The sequence below is a fragment of the Salvia splendens genome, chromosome 5, assembly GCF_004379255.2.
Source record: "Salvia splendens isolate huo1 chromosome 5, SspV2, whole genome shotgun sequence".
NCBI classification, from domain to species: Eukaryota; Viridiplantae; Streptophyta; class Magnoliopsida; order Lamiales; family Lamiaceae; genus Salvia; species Salvia splendens.
In genome coordinates, this window is record NC_056036.1 from 12,023,140 (window position 1) to 12,040,671 (window position 17,532).

Consider the following 17,532-nt stretch of genomic DNA (forward strand, 5'->3'; position numbering starts at 1 on the left):
TTTTTGTTGGAATGTTTTTAAGAGAAATTATTGTTTTCAACCTCAAACCATTTCCATACTGGTAACTATATTTTGAAATATGCGTGATTTAAATAAAATAAAATAAAATAAAATAAACCTAAAAATAAAATATGTATAGTCAATTAAATTAAATCCAATAGTATACGATAATAATTGAAAATGCTACTTTGGGGAATGATCTTCTTATTTTAATAATAATAATAATAATAATTGTAGAAAGAGAGGTGCCTCTTTCCGTTTTGGTGCGGATAAAAATTCCATAACCCCCGGCTGAGCGATTTCCTCTCTTCACCGCCGCCATCGCCGCCCTCCGCCAACGCCTCACCACGTAAGCTCTCCCCACTCTGATTTAGTATCATCAACTAGCACTACGCAATTTGAACGTGATTACCCCCATTCTTTTAGATAATGTGAGCTACAGTTTGAACTGAATTTTCGATTAACTATTAAATGGACACAATAAAACTTCCAAGTAAATGAAATCTTTCTGGAGAGTTGGCTAAGGGAGGGCTGGTGGATGTGTCATGCCACCTCTAATATTTTAATGGAGTCATCTCAAACATTGTATATTGCATTAACCTGCGTCGTATTACTATTAAAACGCGTATTCATTGTCGTGAGAAGGTTTAGAGGGCATTTGAATTTAGATTCTCTTTGCTTCTCCTCACGATTACGCCTTTATATATATATATATATATATTGGAGAATTTTACAATCAGTTAACTAAGCCCCTGTTTTCACTAAACATTTGTTGCAGATCAAGCTTAACTGAAAGAAGCAGAACAAGACGAAGTTAGAAATGGCTGATGAGGTTGGAATAGAGCAACAGAAAACCCTACAATCCATCTGCTACAAACGGGGATTGCTGCAGTTGCTTGATCAGGTGCCTTTTTCCTTTCTTTTTATTTTTCTTAAAGGTTGTTGCTTTTGTTCAAGCATATATATAAAACATGTATTTTGGTGGTTGAAGAATTGTTGCCTTATTACTACTATTATCTTCAATTTTCTCGTTTTATTTTCATTTGTACGAAGTTTCATTTAGGTAACCTCATTTCTTGCCCTTTCTGCAGAGAAAGCTTCCACTTGAAACCATATATCTAAATATCAGAGATTCAAAAGATGGATGGTATTGGGTTCTTTCATATTAACTGTTTTATTTCTCTTTGTGGCTCGTTATCTTATTCTTGTAGTATCTGGGTGCTTATTGAGGGTGCGATGATGAGTTAGAAGTAAGACTGAGACAGCACATGTTAATTAGAAGCAGAGAGTGATCCATTTGGCACTCTTCCTAATTGTCTGGTTATGTCCATATGAATGAATTCTTATTTTATTATTGTTCTTTAATTAGCGTGGGCTTTATGTGTTTTGCATGGGCTTGTTAGGTTTTCTTTTAATGTTTTTCTGGATTATGCTTGCTGGTTTGGCTGTGTGCAGAGCATTCAACTCTGTGGCCCTGAATAGGGGTAATCGTTCTTCTAATTCAGCAATTTACTTTTCCTCTCAGTCTCTCACCTTAGCTTCATCAATCAAATTCAGCATGAAACTGAATAATTTTGATAATTTGACAGACTCACGTATAAAGATGTGAAGTGCATCAGTCCGGTGGAAGAGTTGTCTTTAATTTCATCTTTCATTTTTTTTCATCTTACACAGAGTTTTAAGCATTCCATGACAGCACAGTCTATAATTAATTCACCTGAGTCAAAAGCTTTATTTACATTATTTCAATGGAAATCTATTGCCGTAGAATTATAAGCTATAATCATCATCTATTTACCTGCTAAATTTTTGTTATCAGGGTTTCCATAAAGGACATGGTTGTGCGTGGTGCACCAGCCATTGCCATAGCTGCTGCTCTCTCCTTGGCGGTAGAAGTTTCCAATTTAGGGGCATTTGGTGGGACTCCTAATGATGCAGCATCTTTTCTAAGCAATAAATTGGACTATCTTGTATCAAGGTTGTTATTCCCTAGAAATATATGTATATTAGTATTAATCATGAATTTGCTCACATTCTAATTTAATCTGAGGAAACTCCTGGTTTTGCTTTGCAGTCGTCCCACAGCTGTAAATCTTTCAGATGCTGCAACAAAACTTAAGGAAGCTGTACACAAGGCTGCAGCTACTGCTTCTGATGGACAGGCAGTCTTTCAGGTGTGTATTGTTATACTCGTATGGATACAAGCAATTCCCTTCCTGATGGCCCTTGGCTTTGTGGGCTGTATGAAATATTGCATTTGGACGCCAGTTGAAGGGTAGTTTGACCAATCCTGACCGCATTTTCGTATAGCTTGCATTGAAGTAATAGTTGATTTATTGTTATACAGACTTACATTGAAGCTGCTGAAATTATGCTTGTTGATGATGTTGCGTCCAATAAGGCAATTGGACACCATGGAGCTAGTTTAATTCAAAAGCAGCAGGCAGCTTCCTCTAGTCTTTCTGTGTTGACTCACTGCAACACAGGCAGGTACTTCCTTGAGCATCTTACTGGTTTGTACCCAATACTTTCTCACAAATATCATCAGTGTGAACTAAACTAGTCAAGAGTTGTTTAATTAATGAACAGTCTAGCAACGGCTGGATATGGAACTGCTCTAGGCGTGATCCGTGCTCTTCATGAGAAAGGAGCTTTAGGAAGGGCCTACTGCACCGAAACAAGGCCTTTTAATCAAGTGAGCAAATTAAGTTTTAATCCTTTGACATGATCAAGAAAATATGCTTGCATATTATGGCTTGTGAGGAAAATGGAACTAGTAGAATATATGCAATTATGTTTTGAGGATTTATGTTTTCCAATATCACCTCAGGGGTCAAGACTGACAGCTTTTGAGTTAGTACATGACAATATTCCTGCTACCTTAGTAGCTGATTCTGCTGCAGCAGCACTGATGAAAGCCGGGCAGGTGAATGCCGTGGTGGTTGGGGCTGATCGTGTAGCAGCTAATGGTACGTATCTTAAAACTGTGTTTAATTCTATTGATAGATTTATTATACTGATATAGATACTAAAAGTAATTGAGTTCCTTTATTACCTAGGTGATACAGCCAATAAAATTGGAACATACAGCCTTGCCCTGTCAGCAAAGCATCACGGCATTCCCTTTTATGTGGCTGCTCCTCTGACTTCTGTGGATTTGTCCATTTCTTCCGGGGAAGAAATTGTTATAGAAGAAAGGTCCGCTAAAGAACTACTTCATGCCCGTGGAGGACTGGGTGAACAAGTGGCTGCTTCTGGAATTTCTGTCTGGAATCCTGCCTTTGATGTTACACCGGCTACTGTCATTACAGGGATTATTACAGAGAAGGTGCTTAGCTACTATCTACTAGTATGTTTTGTATTAGTCCTCTCTCTCTTATGACTCTCTTTGTTTTGTTTTGTTTTGTTTTGTTTTTACAGGGAGTCATCACAAAAGATGGGAGAGATTCTTTTGACATCAAAAGTTTCACGAAAGAAGTGGCGAGCAAGTAAGCAATATTGAATTAGATGAGGTACGAATGATGATGATGCTCAAGGAGTCATGTTGGCTCCTAGCTTCTTCAAAATAATTTGGTTGATCACCTCTCTCCTATTTATGTGTTACTTTAATAAATGCTCATGCTCCAAGATGTGTGGTTTGGTTTTTAAATGGAGATGGGCTCATGTACAAGCATGCTCAATGAGGAATATATGACATATAGATGAGATGACTCTTATGATGAAATGTGTGACCACCTCTCAAATTTTAAATATGTTAAACATATTTTTTTTCTCATATCTCATAAATCATATGTATTCATTATTACATCAAGTTTCTTTGTTAACATGACCAAGAAAATAACTATAAATTGTTTCGTGAGCCTTAATGTAATGCCCCATCCGTCTATAAAGAGTATAGACTAATAAAACATTACCAAGGGTCCCAGCATGTAGAAATAAAAGTAGATTTTTTTCGTTCTAAAGGATTCTTTGGTAAAGTGAATTATATTCAATTTTTAGCAAATAATGACCCATAATTCAAACATTATGATTATAAAATAATTTTATTTTATAAATATAATTTCTCTGTTATACCCTTTTAATGTATTTAAAAGAGGTACAAGGCTAATATATTTAAAGATTGATACTATTATTTTCACAAAAGTGTATATATCTTCTTAAAAAAATCTTTATTATACCTATAAAATTGATAGTAAAATAAAATACTCCATCCGTTTCATCATAAGCAAGATACTTCTTTTTTGTACTCGTTTTAGAAAAATGATAAATTAGTTAGAATGAAGAGAATGTAAAATAAGAGAGAGAGAATGATGTAGATAAGAGTCTTTTCTACGTTGTTCTATCTCTTACTTACACTCTCTTCACTTTATCCATTTTATACTCCCTCCGTCCTTGAAAAGTATGAGCTATTTCCTTAATAATCCGTCTCTGAAAAGCATGAACTTTCTAATTTTAATATTTAAACAACACATTACCCATACACATCATTTTTATTTACAACTTATATCATTGCACTACACTACTAATTATGTGAAGTCCATTCTCCACTAAGACTACTTACACTATGCTTTCTCTTTCTCACACTAACTTTATTAATTATACATTAAAACATGTGCCGAACCAAATGTCCATACTTTTACGAGACGGATGAAGTATCATTTTTCTAAAATGAGTGCAAAAAAGAAGCAACTTGCCCAAAGTATATACATGGAAATTCTAGTTCAAAATTCTCACACAATTCAAAAGGAAGCTAAAAATAAAACTACAAAAAAGGTATTTATCCAGCATGCAAAATTTGCATGAAAAATCAGTTACTCATGAGTGCGACCCACAGCTGGTTCCAAAACCTTCATATCTTGTGCATGAATCTTCATCTCATATACAACCAACCAATCTCTTCAAACCACACAAAATCATGAAGATCATAATCAATACGAAACTCTGCAAATTCACCATAGACGTTAGCACCCAGGAGCCAATCCTGGAAATAAAAAACAAAATCCAGGGGCTCTTGGGAATCCCGGCCCATTCCCAGACCTTGACGGTATGGGACTGGGAGCTAATCGACGGACTCGACCTAGAAGACTACCCGCTCATCTCAGATGGCACCAACATCAACCTCTCTACCACGAGCGCCAAAATGAAGATCACTGTCAAATTCTCAGCAAGGAAGATGGAGGTGGAGGCGGAGCAGAGTGACACGGTGGGGAGGCTGAGGGAGAAGATCCACATGATGGAGCGGACACCGATGAGGAGGATGGCGCTGTTGTTCAATGGGGCGGAGATGGAGGATGATTTGAGGAGTCTGCGGGAGTATGGGGTGGGAGGGGGAGGGGAGGTGGTGGTGCTGATGAAGGCGATGGGGGAGGCGACGTCGAGGAGGGTGGCGGTGGTGGTGCAGACGTCGGCTAGCTTGATGGACGGGGCGAGGATTCCGGTGGAGGTGAAGGATTCGAGTAGGGTTGGGGAGGTGAGGGAGATGCTGGTGGAGAGGAAACTGCTGCCGTTGGATGAGTATATACTTATACATAAGCAGAGGATTATGCGTGAGGATTTTAGCCTGCGTTGGCATGGTGTCGAGACTGGTGATGTTTTGTATGTTTTCAAGGGAAGTGTTAGCCGCGCCGGGATCTAACCTACCCTATTTTCTTACTTGAGGTTTCTTACTTGAGATTAATAGAATAGATATGAAGGATTGTTAAATAATTAATCCCAATTTTTGGGTTATAAATTAATCATGCATTACATTGAGTAGGATACTAGATTTATTAACTTCCTTTATTTATATTCTACCTATTTCTTGGTAAACATTAATCTCATACACGATATACATAATTCAAATTCTGACACAATACAACTAACCAACTAATACTAAGTTGGAACCAAAATGCCCTTATACTATTTTATGGGAATATTAATATATATTTTGATTAATAAAAAATAAGTGAAGAGTTGCTCAGATGCACCGATATCTTCTCATGAATAAGAAGAAGGTGCAATGGACCCAACCATCACATTTGGCGCAAATATTCGTCACTGCAACAACACTTATGCACCAGCCGGGAATCGAACCCGGGTCTGTACCGTGGCAGGGTACTATTCTACCACTAGACCACTGGTGCCCCTTGGGGTATCACTTCTATAAACAAAATCTATAGATAATAGAGAAAAGTGCAAGTCTTAGATTTTAAGTTATAAATTTCAATATAATTGAGCTTCTCGTAGAAATTAAGCGCATATTTTTATTAATTAAATTGCAGTATGCATGGAGAGTAAATAGGCACAAACAAATAGTACTATTAAATATCTTCTAACTTAACACTCGGGGTAAAATCTCTAGTTGACAAATTAAATGTAAAATCATGGATTAAATATGCCCGGTCAATGGATTTTGACCAAACAATAAATGTGAGGAGACATTTAATTTTGTGAAACTAAATGATATAGCGTCGATCTACATTTTACGTAGATAAAAGTAGTATATTCACTTTCTCTAATCTGATTTCCGGTGAGTGAGAAATAGTGGATTAAAGTTGGGCATAATTAGCTTTTAATTAAAGCTTGAAGTTTGAGTTTAGGGAATAATTAACTAGTGTTAATTATCCCACATTGGAGAAGTAACACATCTTTTAATGTGTTTAAATTAAGTGACTTTATGTTACTTAATAATTATAGCGGAACAAGATGGGTGAAAGAGCCCACGTGTGCGCCGCCGCCGCCCGCCCGAGCCCGTGCTCGTGGTCACGGTTACAAATCTGCCATGATGAGCCTTCATGGCTTGGTTGACCCTGCATGGTGGCTTGACCTATAAATAGGCTAGCCATTCCACTGCATTATACACAATATTCACAAGCATAAGCTCTCTCCCCATCTCTGCATTATTTTTTCGTCGAAAGTTCTGTCCTCTTCCTCTTTCAGTTCGCCGGAGCTCGTTCTAAATGCGGTGTTGCAACGAACGAGACGTAGCCGTTTTATCTTTGAGGACGACACGCCAAAACCGAGAACACTACCGGGGCGTATCTCGTCTTGCGGAAAGAGGCCTTCCTCGACTCGGCTAAGTTCATCTTTACAGTTTCGAATTTCCACTGTAATTTTCATTTCTGTTTTATTTGTCTTCTCTCGGGTTGTAATACGTCCGGTTAGTGTTTTTTATAGCTATATCTCAAACAATCGCAAGACGAGATATACACTACAGAAGACCTTAGACTTTCAGAAAACGAATTAAAAAACTTTCGAAACTTAAACCTTTGCTGGAAATGTCAACCAACGTCAACACCACCGCTGCCACCACTTCGGCCACTGCCGCATCCACCGTTCCGGCAACCAACGCCGCCGTCACTCTTCCCACTCCATCCACCGGTGCATCTGCCAATGCATCCACCATCTCGATGATGCCGACCCCTGGCTTCCCAGCCGCTTCATCAACTGTCCCATGGGTTTGGGACAACCCTTTTGGGGCGTCCACTGGTTCCACCTTTGGTGGTTCGGTTGGTTCCACTTTTAGTGGTTCCTTCGGATCCTTTAATGGATTGAGTGTTGGTGCCTTCGGGCTCAATACTAGTGTTGGATCTTTCGGGATCAACACGAATGTGGGGGGCGCTATGCCCAACACGAATGTGGGGGCACTATGCCCAACCCAACTGTTGGCTCCTACGGGGGCCACGGGATAGGCTTCTTCCATGGGGTCAATCCGGCACCAATGGCACCAAGAATGATGCCACCCACCGAGAAGCCACCAAAGTTTGGAGGTTCGGACTTCAAGAGGTGGCACTAAAAGATGTTGTTATACTTGACAACATTGGGCGTCGTGAACTTCCTCACAGAAGACGAGCCGCCCGAGTCAAGTGACCAAGAGACGAACATCGAGGTCATGGCCAACTATGATTCATGGCGCAGAGGAGATTACCTTTGTAAAAACTTTATTCTAAATGCTTTAGATGATAGTTTGTACAATGTATACTCAGTTGTAAACACCTCTAGGCAAGTGTGGGAAAACCTAGATAGAAAGTACTGCAGTGATAATGCGGGAAATAAGAAGTTTGTAACAGCTAAGTTCCTTGACTACAAAATGGTCGATACAAGACCAGTCATGGAACAAGTTCAGGAGTTCCAAATGATCATCCATGAACTTGCTGCCGAAGGAATGGCGTTGCCCGACAACTTTACAACGGGCACGACCATTGAGAAGCTTCCACCTAGCTGGAGGGACTTCAAAAGCTACCTCAAGCACAAGCGAAAGGAGATGACTTTTGAAGACTTGATCGTAAAGGTGCGCATTGAGGCAGACGTGCGGAAAAATGATCAAAAGGCTAAGGGCACTCTGGATGCAAAAGCCAACTTGTTGGAGCGGGGCGATCCCTCCAACAAACGCCCTCGCCCAAATCGTCCAAGTGACAAAGGGAAGGGAAATCAGTCTACAAAGAAGTTTGAAGGCGACTGCTACAAATGTGGCAAAGCGGGCCACCTTGCAAAGGACTGCCGCAACAAGAAGAAAAAGTCGGCTGCCCAAGTCATTGAGAAGGAGTTCAAGGACTGGGATGAAAGCGATCCCATCGCCGTGGTCATCGAAGAAGTCAACCTTGTTAACAACAAGGGTGGCTGGTATATTGATATCGGCGCTACTGCACATGTTTGTGAAGATAGGAGTATGTTCTCCACCTACAACAACGTTGAAGGGAGAAAAATTAACATGGGGAATCAAGCTTCGTCTGAAGTCCTCGGAGTTGGTGATGTAGTCCTCAAGATGACGTCTGGCATCTCAATCACCTTGAAGGATGCGCTGCACGTTCCGGACATCCGGAAGAACCTAGTTTCAGGATCAATACTAGTGAATAACGGTTTTAAACTTGTATTTAAATCCAATAGGTTTGCATTGTATAAGTTTGGGAAGTCCCTCGGAAAATGTTATGTAACCGACGGACTTTTCAAGCTTAGTGTAGAAAGCCATTGGCTAATAAGAATGAAGCATCTACTTCTTCCTACTTGACTGAGTGTACGAATTTGTGGCACTGCAGATTGGGACATGTAAGTTCAAATGCCATTAAAAGACTAGTAAATCTAGAGTCAATAAAGGCAAATGAAGTTTACACTAAAGATAAATGTGAAATTTGTCTTGAAGCCAAAATGGCCAAGTTACTGTTTCATTCAGTAGAAAGAAACACGAAACCCCTTGAACTAATCCACACGGATGTGTGTGATTTAAAGATGGTGCAAACTAGAGGTGGTAAAAAATACTTTATCACTTTCATAGATGATTGCACAAGGTATTGCTACATTTATCTTTTAAGAAGTAAAGATGAAGCAATAGAAGCGTTCAAAAATTATAAGAACGAAGTTGAGAATCAACTTGGTTGTAAAATCAAAACGATTCGAAGCGATAGAGGAGCCGAATATATAACCCCGTTTGAGGAGTTATGCAACGCAAGTGGTATAATTCATCAAACAACTGCTCCATATTCACCTCAATCCAATGGTGTTGCAGAATGCAAAAATCGAACTCTAAAAGAGATGATGAATGCACTGCTACTCAGTTCAGGATTACCACATAACATGTGGGGGGAAGCTGTTTTGACAGCTAACTATATCTTGAATAAAATTCCACTAAAAGGTAAGGATGTCACTCCCTGCGAGTTGTGGAAAGGAAGGAAGCCATCCTACAAATACCTCAAAGTGTGGGGGTGTTTGGTAAAGGTAATGGTTCCTCCGCCCAAAGAAGTTACAATCGGACCTAAAACGGTTGATTGCATCTTCATTGGATATGCACTTAACAGTAGTGCATATAGATTTGTTGTTCATAAGTCTGAAATATCGACTGTGACTGTTGGAACAACAATTGAATCAAGAAATGTTGTATTTCTTGAAAATACATTTCCTTGTAAAAATCATGAGAATGTAGCATCTAATTCTAAAGCAAGAATTGAGGATGAAATAGCAAGCTCTAAGTCATTAGATAAAGAGCCCGAATCTCGCAAGCGTGCTAGGCCTGATCCAAATGAGGCAGTAACGAGACGAGGCAATAGGGTTAGAACACCAAAATCTTTTGGTCCCGACTACATTGGCTTCATGTTGGATGAAGACCTAACGTCTTTGAAAGTAGCCTATGCATGCCCAGACGGGCTGCATTGGAGAGAAGCTGTTCAAAGTGAAATTGACTCAATTTTGCTAAACCACACTTGGGTGTTGGTTGATCTTCCCGAAGGTGCTAAACCTCTAGGATGTAAATGGGTCCTTAAAAGGAAATTTAAGACCGATGGAACAGTTGATAAATATAAAGCCCGACTAGTAGTCAAGGGTTTTAAACAAAAGGAAGGACATGACTTCTTTGATACGTACTCACATGTAACGAGAATCACTTGTTTCTAAATGGTGAACTCGAGGATGAGATCTATATGGAACAACATGAAGGTTTTGTAGTACCTGGACAAGAAAATAAGGTCTGCAAACTGGTTAAGTCCTTATATGGATTAAAACAAGCGTCGTTCCAATGTCACTTAAAATTTGATAATGTAATGTTATCAAATGGATTTAAAATCAACGAGTGTGACAAGTGTGTCTATATTAAGAATACTAATAACGGATATGTTATAGTATGTCTCTACGTTGATGACATGTTAATCATGGGCAGTAGTACCCGAATGATTAACGAAACTAAAGCCATGTTGAAAAGAAATTTTGACATGAAGGACATGGGTCTAGCCGATGTAATTCTTGGAATGAAGATTCTAAGAACATCCGAGGGGATCACCTTAACACAATCTCACTATGTGGAGAAAGTGCTAAAAATATTCAATGCTTATGACAACACGCCGGCTAAGATGCCTATAGAGCGAAATGTTCACCTTAGCAAGAACAAAGGCGAACCTGTCGCACAAGAAGATTATGCGAAGGTTATTGGGTGCATTATGTACTTGACTAATTGTACGAGACCCGATATTGCTTGCACCGTGAATAAGCTAGCACGCTACACGAGTAATCCAAGCAAAGAGCATTGGAAAGCTCTTGTAAGGGTTTTGAGATACTTAAAACATACTCAAAATCATGGGCTGCATTTTGCAAGATACCCCCCTGTACTTGAAGGGTACTGTGATGCAAACTGGATATCCGATAATAAAGACTCACTTTCCACTAGTGGATATGTCTTTACCATTGGGGGTGCTGCTGTCTTGTGGAAATCCATGAAACAGACCTGTATAGCCCGATCAACCATGGAATCCGAATTCATAGCTTTAGACAAAGATGGTGAGGAAACCGAGTGGCTTAAGAATTTACTCGAGGACATTCCATGTTGGTCTAAACCTGTACCTCCGGTGATGATTCACTGCGATAGCCAAGCCGCTATTGGAAGGGCGAATAATGGCTTGTACAACGGGAAGTCTCGACACATTCGTCGACGACATAACACCGTGAGACTCTTGATCACAACTGGCGTGATTACAATTGACTATGTGAAGTCAATAGATAATCTAGCGAATCCACTAACCAAAGGGTTAAACCGTGATCAAATAAATAAGTTGCTAGAGGGAATGAGTTTGAAATCCACAAACTAACGAATTGTCATAGTGATAACCCAACCATGATGACTGGAGATCCCAAGAACTTGGTTCAAAGGGACAACTAAGCTATGAGAGTTCATGAGAAACACTCAACTATATCTATTCCCTAGAGAGCAATAGAGTGTTGGAGAACTTGCCTAGTGTTGTCGACTGTGGGGGATTAGTTCAAAGCATCGCGCTACTAAGCCGCCTGTGTATCCGATGGTGTCGACTGTGGAGGGTTCAAAGGCAACAACTACCTATCCTTATGCTTATATATCTCTCGAGGGTTGAGTTTGTGTCTGCATGCATATGCATTTGGCTATTTCCACTCATGTGGGGGATTGTAAAATTATGGATTAAATATGCCCGGTCAATGGATTTTGACCAAACAATAAATTTGACGAGACATTTAATTTTGTGAAATTAAATGATATAGCGTCGATCTACATTTTACGTAGATAAATGTAGTATATTAACTTTCTCTAATCTGATTTCCGGTGAGTGAGAAATAGTGGATTAAAGTTGGGCATAATTAGCTTTTAATTAAAGCTTGAAGTTTGAGCTTAGAGAATAATTAACTAGTGTTAATTATCCCACATTGGAGAAGTAACACATCTTTTAATGTGTTTAAATTAAGTGACTTTATGTTACTTAATAATTATAGTGGAACAAGATGGGTGAAAGAGCCCACACGCGCGCGCAGGCGTGCGCCGCCGCTGCTTGCCCTCCCGAGCCCGTGCTCGCCGTCGCGGTCGCTGACCGCGACCGCGGGCCCGGGCCCGATCCCGATCTCGATCTTGGACTTGGACTTGGATCTTGGCAATTGGTCTTTGGGTGGTCTTTAGGCTTGGGTCTGGACCATTACCGATCTTTTTAGACCACCTCCGAGTCAGCAATCCAAGTGGCTTGACACATCGTCAAGCGTAGCACAATCACGACTGCCACGTGAGAAATCCACACGCTCCACACGCGAAAGGCACACTCCTGCCACACGCCTGTAACCGCCGACGGTTACGAATCTGCCATGATGAGCCTTCATGGCTTGATTGACCCTGCATGGTGGCTTGGCTTATAAATAGGCTAGCCATTCCACTGCATTATACACAATATTCACAAGCATAAGCTCTCTCCCCCTCTCTGCATTATTTTTTCTGTCGAAAGCTCTGCCCTCTTCCTCTTTCAGTTCACCGGAGCTCGTTCTAACTGCGGTGTTGCAACGAACGAGACGTAGCCGTTTTATCTTTGGGGACAACACGGCAAAACCGAGAACACTACCGGGGCGTATCTCGTCTTGCGGAAAGAGGCCTTCCTCGACTCGGCTAAGTTCATCTTTACAGTTTTGAATTTCCACTCTAATTTTCGTTTTTGTTTTATTTGTCTTCTCTCAGGTTGTATTACCCCCGGTTAGTGTTTTTTATAGCTATATCTCCAACATTAAATTCGTCAACCAAATTTAAGTACTAATAATCATATCACCATGAGGAAGTTGGTAGGTAAGAGAACTAAAATCCAACTAATCATGTCATCGACCTAAAAATGAAAACTCTAATACATACTTAAGAAGAATGTCATCTTCTCTGTTTTTTTGGGCTCTCTCGCCTCTCCCCTCAAATCCAGTGGCGGAGGGAATTCAGGACAAGGGGGACGGTGCTACCCCCAATTTTTTTTACTACTAGTATTATATATATAATTTATTAGTAATGTATTTTATAAAAAATTCCAAAAGATAGCTATAAATATTGAAGGAAGATTAATCTAAATCTAAGTAAATAAATAAGAATATAAGGTTTGAGATGAAATTTAAATTAAAAAATTAAACCCTAATTAAAATCTATAAAAAAACCTCCTTCTGTCAATTGCTAGACCAAGTCTCTAGTCCGCAATCCTCCACCTTCCCTTCCCATCCGGTGATCAGCAGCCTGCAGGAGCAGAGTCGTGCTCGGCACTCCGTCAACTGCAGAACATTCAATCCAGCCATCCAGCCTCAGAGCCTCCAGGTTTGTTTCTTGAATTCTATGAGTATTAAAAGCTTTATTGCAGTGCTGCTAATCTGCTATGTTGTTAAAACTTTAATTTAATGTTTGTTTAATTTATCATTCTAGTTATAGTTGTAGCCGTAGACTTGTAGTTGGGAATTGTGAAAGCATGAGTTTTATACTTTTATATAGTTTGAGTTATCTATAAGCTGCAAAATACCCTTTCTAGCTAGATATAAGTTTTTATATTTTTAATATTTTTGTAGAAAGTATAATTAAAAAGAATAAAGAAATAATCTAATTTTCGAAATATGTTCAAAAGAAGGAAATCTCATGATAGTTCAAGTTCTTCGGCTCCAAATGATAATACGTCTCCTTCAAATGCTAGTGCATCTCTGGCTCCTCCCAATGTTACCGTGACTCCTTCAAATGTTAGTGTGTCTCCGACTCCTTCAAATGTTACCGTGATTCCTTCAAATGCTAGTGTATCACCGACTCGAAGTGTCCCTTTAGAGGAAAAAGAATTGATTTACGATGTTGAAAAACTTAATCATGATCCTGCAAAAAGAGATAGTATAATGAAATATCCTCCAAATGAGCGAGATGCAGTTAGGAGAGCATATATTCTTAAAAAGACTTGTCAACCAAGATCTCACAACTTTCCTAGAAAAAAAATTAGAGGACGTCGATTTATGCCTTATTGGTTCGATACATGGGATTGGCTTGAATATAGCATAACAGAAGATGCTGCATTTTGTTTTGTTTGCTACTCCCTCCGTTTCTTCATAGTTGAATGTGTTAAATAAATAGATAAAAAAATAAGAGAGAGGAAAAAATAGAAAGTGAATAAAGTAGAGAGAATAAAGTAAGAGAGAGTAAAGTAAGAAAGAGAACAAAGTTACTATATAGGGAAATGACTCAACTATGAGGGAACTTCCCGAAATGGAAAAATGACTCAACTATGGAGAAACGGGTGGAGTACTTGTTTAAGAATGAAGTTGGACTTACTGCGGGGGGGATGCATTTGTGAACAAAGGATTTAAGTCGTGGAATAAGCCGGACAGATTTACGAAGCATATTGGTGGAGTAAAAAGTGCTCACAATCTTGTTTATGAGAAATATGTGAACTTAAGAGATGGCAAAAAAAAGTCTATTCTTGTTTCTCTTGATAATGCCACCGAGGTGACCATAAAAGAATATGACATTCGCTTGAAGGCTTCAATTTCATGTTTGCGTTATCTACTGCGGCAAGGTTTGGGCTATCGTGGACATAGAGAAAATAGTGAATCCCTTAATAGAGGAAATTTTCTTGAACTTTTGAAATGGTTAAGGACACATAATGAAGTTGTTTCAAAAGTGACTTTGGAAAATGCTCCTGGAAATTGTCAATTGATATCTCCAACTATTCAAAAGGATATTATCAATTGTTGTGCTAAAGAAACAACTAAGCGAATTGTGGAAGAACTTGGTGTTGACTATTTTGCTATATTAGCTGACGAATCAAGTGATGTGTCCCAAAAGGAACAATTATATCTTTGCCTACGCTATGTTCAAAGAAAAATAGGACAGGTAGTGGAAAGATTCATTGGTCTTGCTCATGTTGGTGATACCACAGCTTTATCTCTTAGAAGTGCAATCATATCATTGCTTATTGAACATTCATTGAGTCCATCTAAGATTCGAGGAAACGGATATGGTGGGGCTAGTAACATGAAGGGTGAAATACATGGATTGAAGACTTTGATTATGGAAGATACTCCAAGTGCTTACTACGTCCACTGCTTCACCCACCAACTTCAACTGACTCTTGTAGCCATTGCAAAAAAGAACGATGAATGTGCTTGGCTTTTTGATACGATTGCAAATTTATTAAATGTTGTAGGAGTTTCTTGCAAGAGACAAGAATTGATTCGTGAAATTCAAGCACAAAAACTTGCTCAAGCCTTAGAAATTGACGAACTTGAAACATGGTCTGGGTTAAATCAAGAACTTGGTTTGAAGAGGCCTAGGACACTCGTTGGAGTTCTCACTACAAGACTCTTTTAAATGTCATGGACCTATTTTCTACAATTGTTAAGGTTCTTATGATTATTGAAAAGAATGGCTCTAAATTTGATGATAAGTGCAAAGCTCAAGGCATTTTGTACTCAATGGAGTCATTTGACTTTGTTTTTATGGCACAACTAACTATATTTGGGTACACTAACAATGTGTGTCTTTCTTTGCAAAGAAGAGATCAAGATATAATTAATGTTATGAGGCTTGTCTCTTTAACCAAAAGTCAACTACAAAAAACTAGGGAGGATGGATGGGAGATTCACTTGAACAAGGTAATCTCATTTTGCAATAATCATGACATTGTTGTTCCAGATTTGGAAGCTTGTTATGTGCCTCATGGAAGATCAAAGCATTTTGTTCAACAAGTTTCCTATCGTCATCATTTTCGCATTGATGTGTTTATAGAGGTAATTGATTTATTACTTCAAGAATTTGACAATCGATTTGATGAAGTCAATATGGAGTTGATCAGATGCATGGCTTGCTTCAGTCCTAGAGATGACTTCTCTTCTTTTGACAACGAAAGTGTACTCAAACTTGCAACATTTTATCCTTCTGATTTTTCAAGCATTGATTAGAGGTCTCTTGATTGTCAACTTGATATATTCATGAAGGATATTAGAAGAGATAATGACTTTCAGAATTTGCAAGATCTTAGTTCTCTTTCAATGAAGCTTGTTGAAACAAAGAGGGATGTGGCTTACCCCTTTGTCTTTTTGCTTATTAAGTTGATTTTGATTCTTCCGGTTGCTACTGCAAGTGTAGAGAGAGTATTTTCTGGAATGGCGTTTGTGAAGAATAAGTTGCGAAATAGAATTGGTGATAAACCTTTGAATGATTGTTTGGTGACTTTCATTGAGAAAGAAATGTTTCTACAAGTCTCTGATGATGATATAGCTCATCGCTTTGAGGAAATGAAGACTCGTAGAAAAATAAATTAGATGTTATGTTTAGTTTTTGGTTTATTTTATTTTAAAATACACGAGTTCAAAATTGAATAATATTTCAAATATTATTTTACCGTTATTTTCTAATTTTTTTTAAGTGTTATGTAATTATTTATCATACGACTCGTACCGTCAATTGACAAATCCTGGATCCGCCACTGCTCAAACCTGCTGCTGCCATCAACTCGACTTGAACATTTCTATTATCTTTTTCAACGGAGAAATTGGTGAGAAATTTTAAGAAGAATCAACGCTTCAAAATGTTAAAATTCGACCAACTCGACTTGAACATTTCTTTTATCTTTTTCATCGGAGAAATTGGTGAGAAATTTTAAGAAGAATCAACGCTTGAAAATGTTAAAATTCGACAGCTTAAAAGTATTGAACCATTACTAGAAGAACAATTCAAACATAGCAAAATCTCAGCAAAACCTATTCTAACAATATTAAGAAAGCAAATGTGACGGAGTATTGTTTATAGACGGATGAAATTTTTTTTGAAACAATTAATCGCGGACATGGGAGTATCACTTAGCAAAAGAAGCATTATATGTCCTACCTCCGTCCTTGAAAAATAGAAACTTTTAAAACGGCATGAACTTTAATGCACAATTGGTAAAGTAAGGGATAATAATTAATAAAATAAGAGAGAAAGAGAAAAATAGATAAAATAAGAGAGATAAAGAGAAAGAGTAGTGGAAGTAGTTAGTGGAATGTAAGGTCCACTTCATAAAATAGAAAAATTAGAAAGTTTTTATTTTTAAGGGACATACCAAAATGAAAATTGTTTCTATTTTTAAAGGACGAATGTATTATATTAGAATAATCAACACAAAATATGGTAATTGTATAAATGTTTTAAGTTACCCTTTTGTCTTCCTCTTTTCTTAACATTGTTGAGGTGTAATGAAACTGTGCCCAGTCTAGTATTGCTAAATTTAAGCATAACTTGTTTACTATCGACGCAAATTTGAATTCATGCGCAATTTTTCTAAATTTAAATTTGAATATTACTTT

At 38.4% G+C, this 17,532-nt stretch overlaps 4 protein-coding genes and 2 non-coding genes across 6 annotated transcripts; 4 read left to right on the forward strand and 2 right to left on the reverse strand.

The window, feature by feature from the left end:
- Nucleotides 1-229: 229 nt before the first annotated feature.
- LOC121805303 (methylthioribose-1-phosphate isomerase-like) lies at nt 230-3,775 on the forward strand. Its single transcript, XM_042205108.1, has 10 exons — nt 230-349; nt 779-904; nt 1,092-1,147; nt 1,820-1,978; nt 2,075-2,174; nt 2,348-2,490; nt 2,590-2,695; nt 2,831-2,969; nt 3,060-3,328; nt 3,421-3,775. Exons 2-10 carry the CDS (start codon nt 821-823, stop codon nt 3,490-3,492), a joined length of 1,128 nt encoding a protein of 375 aa, XP_042061042.1. The 5' UTR covers nt 230-349; nt 779-820; the 3' UTR covers nt 3,493-3,775.
- Nucleotides 3,776-4,902: 1,127 nt separating this feature from the next.
- LOC121803413 (polyubiquitin) lies at nt 4,903-6,017 on the forward strand. Its single transcript, XM_042203079.1, has one exon. It carries the CDS (start codon nt 4,916-4,918, stop codon nt 5,633-5,635), a length of 720 nt encoding a protein of 239 aa, XP_042059013.1. The 5' UTR covers nt 4,903-4,915; the 3' UTR covers nt 5,636-6,017.
- On the reverse strand, nt 5,953-6,042 carry LOC121806059. The gene has a single exon (XR_006051597.1). It is a non-coding gene; the product is annotated as a small nucleolar RNA snoR114 (small nucleolar RNA).
- Nucleotides 6,043-6,051: 9 nt separating this feature from the next.
- TRNAG-GCC lies at nt 6,052-6,122 on the reverse strand. The gene has a single exon. It is a non-coding gene; the product is annotated as a tRNA-Gly (tRNA).
- A 1,655-nt stretch (nt 6,123-7,777) lies between these two features.
- On the forward strand, nt 7,778-9,028 carry LOC121803814. The gene is made up of 4 exons (XM_042203411.1): nt 7,778-7,910; nt 7,965-8,351; nt 8,457-8,753; nt 9,015-9,028. Exons 1-4 carry the CDS (start codon nt 7,778-7,780, stop codon nt 9,026-9,028), a joined length of 831 nt encoding a protein of 276 aa, XP_042059345.1.
- A 4,793-nt stretch (nt 9,029-13,821) lies between these two features.
- Nucleotides 13,822-16,509, forward strand: LOC121803816. The gene is made up of 5 exons (XM_042203412.1): nt 13,822-14,083; nt 14,547-15,526; nt 15,589-15,646; nt 15,881-15,975; nt 16,147-16,509. The coding sequence occupies exons 1-5, from the start codon at nt 13,822-13,824 to the stop codon at nt 16,507-16,509; spliced, it is 1,758 nt and encodes a 585-aa protein (XP_042059346.1).
- The last annotated feature ends 1,023 nt before the right edge of the window (nt 16,510-17,532 follow it).